We start from the raw sequence: 10,766 nt of genomic DNA on the forward strand, positions 1-10,766 counted from the left end.
TTAAGCTTATAATGCTCGTTTCTTTTATTTACTTTCTAATTTTATTCTATTGATTTGTAGTTTCATTTGTAGCAGATATTTTACCTCCGAGACAAATATGAAAACGTTTTATTTGTGGTTGACCTGCTCTTTATTTTTGCTTTTAGTAAGGGAAAACTATAGTATTGACAGCTGACTTTACGTCTGTTCGTGCACACACACACACATGCAGTATAATTTTGGTCGTCATCTGGGTGCCGGTGTCAACATGCTTCACTGCTGTAGTGTTTGAGAGACGGTGCAAAGTTGGATGGTGATAAAGACAGAACAATTATAAAGCCCTCTGGGTCCTTCAGTCTCTCACCACACACACACACACACACACACATATACACATATACACACATTTGCCCTTGCAAATCATTGTCCAGATCTTGACACCATCGTATGAGCCCTGAAGGAGGCTCTTCAGGCAAGGCAGGTGTGTGTGTGTGTGTGTGTGTGTGTGTGTGTGTGTGTGCGTGTGCGTGTGCGTGTGCGCGCGCACACTTCTATCCCTCATGGCTCCACCCAACATCTCAGCAATTTGCTCCTTTTATCGCCATCAGGGGAGCAAATGGTTTCTATAGCGACAGGCAGTCGGAATTTCTGAGATTTCTTTTTTTTCTTTCAGTTTTGAAGCCCTGGAGAGCGAAAGAGCCACACAGGCAGACGGTGTGTGTGTGTGTGTGTGTGTGTGTGTGTGTGTGTGTGTGTGTGTGTGTGTGTGTGTGTGTGTGTGTGCGTAATTATGTTGATGACCATGTTTCCATCCTCTATGAATTAGTTGGAATCATGAGATTGGCATATTTCATGTCCTCTTGAAGGATTTGCAGATAGTACGTTGATGCTTTTATGTTTAGACGTGTCATTTATTCTTGATTTGTCACATGTGTTATTCTCCTCAAACATCCATACACACACTTCATTCAGATTCAGACTGATTGACGTGACATTGTTGCTCTGCCTGTCTGGCCAGATGTACTGAAACCTCCAGACAGGACATGAGGATGTGTGTCATAAGACCTCAACAGATGGACACACACACACACACATGCACACGCATGCACACATTAACATGTTGAAGCTCCCTTAGAGGCATCCATGTCCTCTATCTGTCTGACTTTCTGTCTACTGTTTCTGTTCAATTTTTTTCCCCATTTTTCTCTCCCGCGCCCTCGAGGACGTGAAGTTTGTCTGCTTCATTATCGGGGGGTGCGAGTCTGTGTCCCAGTAACCTTATCATGGACCTATCTGGCTTCCTGTTGTGAGAAAAACAAGGAACGATAAAGTGAGAATAAGCTAAATGTATTTTATCAACAGGGAAAAGCTGTCGCTCGACAAACCACAGCAGGCTAAAATACAATTAACAGATAGTGAATTGAGATTCCACACTGCTGCGTCTCGAGTCATCTCGTGTGCATGTGCGGTGTTCTGAATTAGTTTCAGCCCACAGTGTCGGCTCAGGTACTCAGTGAAGAGTAGAGGGGAGTCAAACAATGCAAAGCATTCGTTGCGCCGTGAGCAGCGACTGTAGATACTGCAAATGTAATCCAATAATGACTTACAGTACATCAGAGTACACGACATCAGACAGACTTCATCAGAGATCAGTTCTGTGGAGGGTGTTCACCAAGACTGAAAACAGACACAGGTTTCACTCTCTGGCAGGTGACGGGAACAGTCTCTACTCATGGCTCACAACTAATTTTGCATCTTTTAAATTGTAGCAGCACAACTACTCAAACTTTGGTGCCTCCAAGTTTTTTGTGATGATAAAATGTTTCTCGAGAAGGACAGAAGGATCATTAAGTGTCTGCTTCGAGGAAACTGAAAACATAAATTATGACGTACACTTTGGTCACTATTTTCAGCATCACAGAGCTTGAGCCACATGTGTAGCAGCCTCTGTGTACATCATTAACTTCTGGAATAGAAGGTAATGAACCTGTTTTATCTTTGGATTATTATTGTTTTGGGATGTGTTACCTAGAATTGTGAGGTTATAATTATCCTGTACGAGACACCAGAAATGTGAGTTTGTTTTTTCTGATATTAAGACAACAATTGCAATAACTGTAAAACTGAATCTATAAAACATGCCATCTGTTGTGTATTCCACCATCCAAGTTCAAGTTCAGTCCAGCACACTCGTGGCACTGAGAACAGAAACAGCAAACTTTGGGGATTTAAAAGAAATAAATTAAATAGAGCTTCTTTTACTTCATTTGGTTCATTTTGTTTCTTTCCACGTTTCTCTCGGCAACAATTGGGCTGTAAGCTTTAGAAATCTGTGTATTTACTTTAGTGTGTGTGTGTGTGTGTGTGTGTGTGTGTGTGTGTGTGTGTGTGTGTGTGTTTGGTGAGCGTGTGTTTCCTTGTTCGTATAATTGGCCGGGCCTTGAAAAACTAACCTGCTGACTGCAGAGCACATCGTGGTGCCCACATGAGTGTGTGTATGTTTAGAACTTAGTGAAACACACACACACACACACACACACACGCATGCGCGCGCGCACACACACACACACACACCAAGGCCACTGTTTATGCTGTTTGAATCCGCTTTGTCTTCTAAGAGATGGATTGTGGGCTGTCAGTCATGTGTGCAGGGTGGGATTTCCTGCCAAGGCCTCCACTGGCTCTGCTGTTGGGAGATAGGACAGAGACACACTAACACACCCTCCCTCACATAGACACACACACGCTCTGATACACTGCTCTGCATAATAGCCTCTGCCAGCCTCCCCATGTTGTGAAATGGCTTTGCTTCAGCTGTGGCCGTGGTTGTTGGCCAGTCTACTCAAACACACACTCACACAGCACTCAGCAGACGCTAAGCCAGCCTCCCTGCCTGCAACGTAACCCGACTTGATCCTCCATCAGACGCACACACACACACATTCAGCTACTCCACCCTGCTGAGTGGCCGACTGCTCGCTATCCACCTCTCTCCTACTAACAGGAAGAAGCAGTCTGTCAAAAACATCAAGCCAAGCCTGGCTTAAAGGTCCAATCCCCTCAAAAATCCTGTTCTGCCCAGCCCGATGGACAGAGTTCAGTGTGAACCACTGAGCGGCAGTGAACTGATTTAAAAAGGCTTCCTGTGCAGGATCGACCTCGGAGTGAAACTCAGTCACACTCCTGCTCTCTCCTTTGTGGTCAGAGTCCCTGTAGTTTGCCTGGCATTTGATGGGTGGATATCAACTACAAAGAAGTGGCACTAAAGGTCACGTTATTGTTTGTAATAAAACCAAAGTCGGTGTAGGGGATTTGGTATTTTCAGGTAGGTGCTGCACAGCTAGTCTACCTAAGGAACAAAACTGAAAAGGTAAATAAAGCCCTGCTTCTATGCTGGTGATTGTCAGTCATCAGGAAGTTTATCTTCACACCGTCATCCTCATATATCTCTGACAGCGCATGGAAGCCGGACTGACAAGAAATCTAGAGTTTTCCTCGTTTCATTTTTGGCCCTAAAACACGACTGTCTGTCACTGACTGAGTGGCTGAGGGATCAAAGTTACACCACTGGTCAGCCCAGAAGCCGAGTCCCTGTATCGATTTCAAATGAAAAGCTCATCTCGTCTTCTCAACATCTTTGTGCAATTCGCGTCACAGTGGGAAAAGCTTGAGTTTCCCAGAAGTCTGTTCCGTGCAACTTCCTCAAGCTCATTCTTTCAGTCATTACCCAGAGTTCATGACAATACGTGAGAGAAAGGACGAAGACCGACCGGTACGTAGAGAGCTTCGCCTTACAGCTCAGCTCCATCTTCACCTCCTCAGCCTCATTACGGCTGCTGCTTCTCCCGGCCTAATGAAATGAAAAGCCCTCTGGTGCTTCATGCCCGGTCCGGCCCTGTACTCGGTTTTTGACCCAGTCTTGTTTGTTTTAATTCACGTCCTTACACAGAGATGCAATGCTTTTGTCCCAATTTTTTTGGACATCAGCCAAAGTCCATTTTCTTCCAGCATCCTGTTCCTGCTCGTTTTACGTGTCTTCTTGTTTCAGTGTTTCCGTCCATGTTTTTAACCCCACTGCTGACTTACATGCTCAGCTGGGACCTGGCCCAGAGTTTCTTGCGTTGTTTTTCTTCATGTTTTTTTTCGACATTCTGGTGGTCTATGATCAGTTGTTTTAGCCTGTGTTAGATACTGTCACTTTGTTATGGTTTGTTTCCTGTATTTGTCGACTTTATATAACCTATTTTGTTGTGTAACTTGTGACTGATGTGTCAGGCTTACATAGGCTTGCTCTACAGTATGTTAAGTCCTTTAAGCGTACTTGTGATACAATATAAATAACTTGAATAGAGCACCAGATATAACTCCTCTGACCTCAACAGCGCTCCTCTTTTTAAAAATGTGTCCAAGGTTCTTTTATATCGAGATGTGACGGCTCCCTGTGTTTTTGTTCCTCAGAAATACAATGTCTCTGTCCAGCCGCACACACACACACACACACACACACACACACACACACACACACACACACACACTCCCCCACACTCACACACACTCACACACTTACACACACTCACACACATGCACTTCTCACTAAATGTCAGACACTCCAGGATTCAACTTCAATGTCTGTTAGAAGTTGGGGATCGAACAGGTCGGCGTCCATTAAACTGTCCTGATATCTCCGTCTCTCCCGCGACGTGCCGAGTGCGATTAAGACAATTATGCCGCCTCTTCACGACTCCACAGCTTTGCACTAAAAAGCAAGCGAGGGAAATTTGGAGACATAATGAGAGATGAGTGATGAAAAGCTTCCTTTAGAAGAAGGTGGCAGAAGTCGATGGTTTCCATTGAGCTGCCCAGAGCACGTACATCAGAGCATTAAGAACAGCTTTTCATTGGACTCACACCGTACAATAGCCATCTGTACTGGTTAAGTACTCACTTTCACCAGCTGGATCATACATTTTTTTCTCTTGTCATCCTCCCAATGAAATGGCTGCTTTATTGTATGAAGAGAAATACTGAGGTGGATTGACATGACCCAAGTCAGTCAAGGTGAATCACACAGATGTGTTGTTGTTGTTTTTAAACCAAGCTAAGGTTAGACCCAGATTAAAGAAAAGGAAGGCAGAAGCGTAGCTGTTGTGCTCCTCTCGGCCTGCAATACGCAGTCCATCCACATTAGTTCTGATCACTGGCTGCCTCCAGGCTTTCTCTCTCTCTCCTCCTCCATCCTTCTCTCCTCTCCTTCTCCTCTCTTTGTTTACAACGTGGAGGTTGATTTATGTCGGCTGCATTTGGCAGAGTTGGGTGGCGTGGGCGAGATACAGCAGCTGAAGGGGGGGGGGGGAGAGTAAAGATGAGGATGAAGAAGAGGGAGAAGTGAAAGGCCAAATCGGAGTGATGTATCAGGGGAGAGAAACGGAGAGATGAGCAGAAAGCAGGAAACAAAATACCCGAGCGTTGGATGAGAATAGTAAGTAAGGAGGGAGAGATTACAGGATGGAGGAGGAGGCGGAGGCGGGGTGAAGAGACGGGAGAGGTGTTGCACTGGCCTCAGGTGTCTCGCTCTGATTTGTATCTTTTATGACGCCTCTTCATGTCAGAACACGAGGTCTCATGCTGCAGTCCCTCTGGCTGCTCTCGTTGTGTGTTTCTCTTCATCCCCCTGATTATGTTTACTTGTACCTTTTTTGTCTTATCAGTTTTGGTCTTGGCAGCGTTGGTCAGGACAGGTTAGGTTAGATCTCATTACATCATATGAAACTTTACAGGACCGTTTGGCGAAGCAGGGCTGTAATATAATCTGTGAAGCAAATGGGGGTTTTGTTTATAATTCAATCAGATATAGCGAGCAGAAAGTGATGAATGAAAACTTGTAAAGTTTACAGGAAGCTTAAAATGGGCAAAATGTATTGGCACCACTCAGCAAAGAAAATGTTCACGTCACTCAAACTAGTGGTTTCAATTCAAGTCAAAGTCAACTTTATTGTCAATTCACTAGATGTACAAGACATACAGAGATCGAAATATTGTTTATAAATATTGCTTAAATTTAAAACAACCTTTTCTGAGATAAAATGAAGTTCAATTGTAGAAATAACTCGGTAACAAGGGAGGGAGGTAGGGATGGGTGGATGGATGGATGGATGGATGGATGTTTCGATGGATGGATGGGTGGATGTTTCGATGAATGGATGGGTGGATGTTTTGATGGGTGGATGTTTTGATGGATGGGTGGATGTTTCGATGGATGGATTGATGGGTGGATGTTTCGATGGATGGATGGATTGATGGATGGGTGGATGTTTTGATGGATGGGTGGATGTTTCAATGGATGGATGGATGGGTTGATGTTTCGATTGATGGGTGGATGTTTTGATGGATGGATGGATTGGTGGATGTTTCGATGGATGGATGGGTGGATGTTTCGATTGATGGATGGATGGGTGGATGTTTTGATGGATGGGTGGATGTTTCGATGGATGGATGGGTGGATGTTTCGATTGATGGATGGATGGGTGGATGTTTTGATGGATGGATGGATGGATGGGTGGATGGAGCTAGAGGAAGTCAGGGGATCACCAGAGTTATCACAGTTTATCCTCACGGGAACATTCAGTTCAGTAGTTGTCGAGACATTTCATTAAAAGCAGAAATGCCAAGGACAAGTTTGGAGATCACTCCAGTCGGAACGGTTCATCCTCTGGAGACCACAAATGTCTGAACCACATTTAAGGTCAATCCATGCAGCAGTTGTTGAGATATATCCTGACATAGATACAGTATTTGTTGTGAAAGTTACATTCCTCTTCTAACCTTTAAAACTTGTGTCTCTCTTCTCTTCTTCCCTTCCTGCAGCTGGTCAGCTGAGCCAGTCGGCTCATTTCTCCCTGCAGCTGCCCTACACTGTGCTGGGCCTCGGACGCAGCGCCAACTTCCTGGATCACCTTTTTGTCGGCATCCCGCGGCAGCCCGGAGAGACGGTGAGGAAATATGAGAGGGTTATATAACCGAGACAATTCACAGCGCTTCTGCAGGAATGGCTGCAGGCTGTATGGATGCATAGGATATTCGAGGGAGAATCTTTTAGAGAGGTGTGCTCATGGTCATGGTGCAGCAGACAGAGAAAAGGAAGGAAGGAACCCACAGACACACACACATGCAGTCAAATGCCAAATGAAGTCATTAATAAGCAGCTTGAATGGACTGAGATATGAATTGTCTCTGCAGTAAGTCTATGAACAAAAGTCTGTGATAGTAGAAAAACAAACTGAAGATAATGATTTTTAGAAGCCAGAAAACTTTCCAAGAAAAATATTAAATGAACAACTAATTCATGGTCGGAGCAATTGAACTACTTTTAAAGTCATGAGCAGAGCAAAATTGTTGTTTTTCCTCCTTTGTCTTCAGCTTTTTTTTTTTGTCATAATGGGCTCGATGAAGCACATTTCTGCTGAGACTTCTTTGAAGGGTATTTTTTGCAGATTCAGAAGAGGGATTTTCCTCCACATGTTGTCTTATAAAATTTAAAAATGCTGAGACATAAACAGCCGTGTCTCCCTAATCTTGCAAAAAGCATTTAATGCTTGGTTGAGGTTGTTTTTTCTATTATTATTCAAGCAGACGTTAATGCAAGAAAATGTGGGATACCTTGTCTTTATATCAAATGCCAAGCTACAGCTTTTTTCCTCTAAACATCTTTATAAAATCGTTAATCAGTGTGTATTAGCTTAGCACACAAAACAATTCAAATCAACACCATCGCATCCAGTTCTTCATTCTCTCCAATTTCCTGTCTTTGGTTTGCTTGTGGATTTATAGGTAATTCTCCTCAACACAGGCAAGCAGCAGTTTATCTTTGCAGTTTATTTTCATAGTTTCATTTACCTCTGCTTCTTCTGCTTAATGAGAACAAGTAAAGTATTTTCTCAGGTGTTGTAAACAATGTTTTGATTTGAAGAAGCATATTTTGCTGCCCACATCTCACTTGAGGCCAGATTGGGCAGAAGAATGTAGGTGTGAAGAGGTGGAGATGTGTGACAGACAGATGCTTTATGGCACACAGATTGCATGGCTCTTTTTAAGTGTATGGGGTGATTGATGACATCACCAGGGGAATTGATAAAGGTGCAGTGAGCTCCACGCTGGAGCAGAAATACCAACACCCTGTTTGTTTTGTGAGAAGACAACGTATGAACGACTCTCTGGGTGTATCTGGTGCCTGCTTCCTGTCGTACGACCAGCTAGCGTTATGCTAATATAGTAAATAATTGATTGGTTTCATGGTTTCAATCAATTTATTTCTGTACTTCAAATGTCAGCTCCACTCAATTCTGTCTGTGCATTTATCTCCATCTCTGTTTTCTCTCACGTTGCACTTGTCACTGTGAATATTTGGCACAACAGACCCCCCTTTTTTTTTTTTCATTTCCCGTGTGGTACCAAGGTCTTCGTCGAGCAGCTAATTAGAATTGCAGATGGCTCGGTCCGCGACTCAGAAGCTGTGGTGCACCGAGAACACTCATCTCAAACAAGCTGCTTTATTGTCCCGTTTCCGCGCAGTCCTTTTTTTTCCTACGTAAAGGAATGTTTTTTTTTTTTCTCCCACATCCCCCCTCGCCCATTCCCTCTACAAAGTGAATTAATGAATACCTAAAGATGCTGCTCATAATGCAGAGTAGATTTTTTTTTTTTTTTACCCAGAGGGACTTGGGGGAGGAGTAAATCCATCGAATACCTGTAATGAGGGCGAGAAGCTTTTGAAAGCTGGATAGAAAAGAGAGGAAGGTTTACAATCCTGACTGCTTCTTTCTGTTTATTGATCTATCTTTCTCTCATTTCTTATTTCCTTTCAATCTATATTTCTGTCCTGTTATCTTGTGATCTCCCCTGCCGTGGCCTTTACAGTTTCTCCTCCACAGTAAGTGTGTTTTTCAGACAGGAGAGGTTTTGTAAAAATCTACTTGGATATCTTCCATCTTCTGCCCAGTCACATCAATCCTTCTCTTTTATTCAACCCCTCCTCATCTTTCTTTGTGAGTCTCTCCCCTCCTGTTCACTTATCTTCCACCCAGGGGATTCCCTTTGCTGCTCAAAGTGGTTTACTTCACTAATCAGTCCCCTACTTGTCACTCTCCCTCTCCCTTGGTCTCCCTCACCCTCCGTCTCTGTGGCTGTCTCCCTCGCTCTCTCATAGTGTGCCAGTTTCCCTGTCTTTGAACCAGAGTATCTTTCGTTTCTCTCTGAAGACTTGGGAGCACTTTTCTCCTACAAACAGCCAGATCGGATCTGCTCCCAGGCAGCAGTAGTGGAGGCTGACTCGTCTCCAGCGCCGCTCCCCCGCCAGTTGCTGCACCGATGGCAGCGCTTTCCAAGAGCTAAGCGACAATGGCTGGCGGCGAGAATGTGCTTGTTATGTAAAAGGCAATGTCGCACGCTTATTCAAAATATCTGCAAGATGTAGTTCCTCTCAATTGATGAAGAACAGAGTCACAATTAAAGGACAGTGGCACTTCCAGATTCTGCCAAATGTAGAACTGGAAATGTTCTTTCCTCCCAGCTACACAAACAGTGATATGATGCACCCCGCCCCTGTTTACATCTCTGAACTCTTAACCCCTAATGAGTCTGAGCATGACCCGAGATGCCTGAAATAACAGGCTCAGAAAAATGTGGATAGGAAAGCGAATAGAAACTGATGATGGTGCTGGTCTTTTCCAGAAATCAGAGCTCTGTTGTATGGCAATGCTGCAGTCTGTGTCAGTCTCGTGTCAGATGCTCATCACTGAACGCTGAGCCCTAAGGCAGCGAACAACCAAAACTGAAACTTGAACTTATGCAAAGTCAAACTGCTGTCAAACACAGCGCTGCGAGCAAGAAGTCTTTAAACTCGCTGCAGTTTAAGTTGTGATGGACTGTCGTAACAGTCCGCTCTCAACTCTCCAAGTCGAAACACGAGGAGTACTGTCGCTGTCTTTGAGGATGTCACAGCCGGGAGGTTCAGCAGATCCTTGATGTTAGTTTAAGTTTTGTATCTTCTCCAGATTCCTTCTTTCACACTGCAGCTGCACACCACACCTATATTTAAAGGCCCAGCACAACCTGCAGGGTTTTTCAAAGACTAATTAGTCCAATATTATGGTGGAAGATGGAGGGAGCGGTTTGGAATTAAGCAATGACATCAAATGCTATAAACTGATCGTAATGTCAACAGCAGCTATAAGTGATCCCAGGTGCAACAAAACTGTCCACACTGCCAGTCGGGCTGGAAAAATGAAAACAAAACAAAACAATACAGACAGAATATGTTCACTCACAGATCAGTTTAAGTTTCAAAAATATATCAGCTAAAAGTCATCTACATATTTCAGGCTCCAGAAATTCCTCCTTAATAGACACTGAAGAGGACATAAAGCCAGTTGGCATTGAAGTTACATAATTGTACTACAGAATACACCTGAGAAGGAACCATCCCTTTAAATGAAGGAAGGCTTTTTTGATGTGACAACAATCAAAACAACAACGACTAATATACCATGCCGTAAGGTAATACGGCTGAATGTCTAAAACTAGAAACACATAGCAGAAAATGAACATTGACAGGTATATAGTCCAGTTAAATGAATGAAGATGCATGTAATTGCAAGTTACATCAGAAAATGATAGATTCATCTTAAATTTCACACAATTAGTACCAATACAGATACTACAAATTCATAGAAATTGTACGTTTCTTGATGATAAAATTAGCCAATGCGGAAAACTATAAAAGGGATTAAAAG

The 10,766-nt window shown here is 43.6% G+C and overlaps 1 protein-coding gene across 1 annotated transcript in view; it reads left to right on the forward strand.

Moving 5' to 3' along the window:
* The window catches only part of itfg1 (integrin alpha FG-GAP repeat containing 1), a 154,313-nt gene that overhangs the window by 129,699 nt on the left and 13,848 nt on the right, over positions 1–10,766 (forward strand). Inside the window, exon 15 of the mRNA XM_069173976.1 lies at positions 6,844–6,968. Within this exon, the coding sequence (XP_069030077.1) occupies positions 6,844–6,968 (125 nt within the window). The remainder of the gene's footprint in view (positions 1–6,843; positions 6,969–10,766) is intronic.

This window comes from Embiotoca jacksoni, unplaced genomic scaffold (genome assembly GCF_022577435.1).
Source record: "Embiotoca jacksoni isolate LCO1_2020_lvr unplaced genomic scaffold, fEmbJac1.0.p SCAF_6, whole genome shotgun sequence".
NCBI lineage: Eukaryota > Metazoa > Chordata > Actinopteri > Embiotocidae > Embiotoca > Embiotoca jacksoni.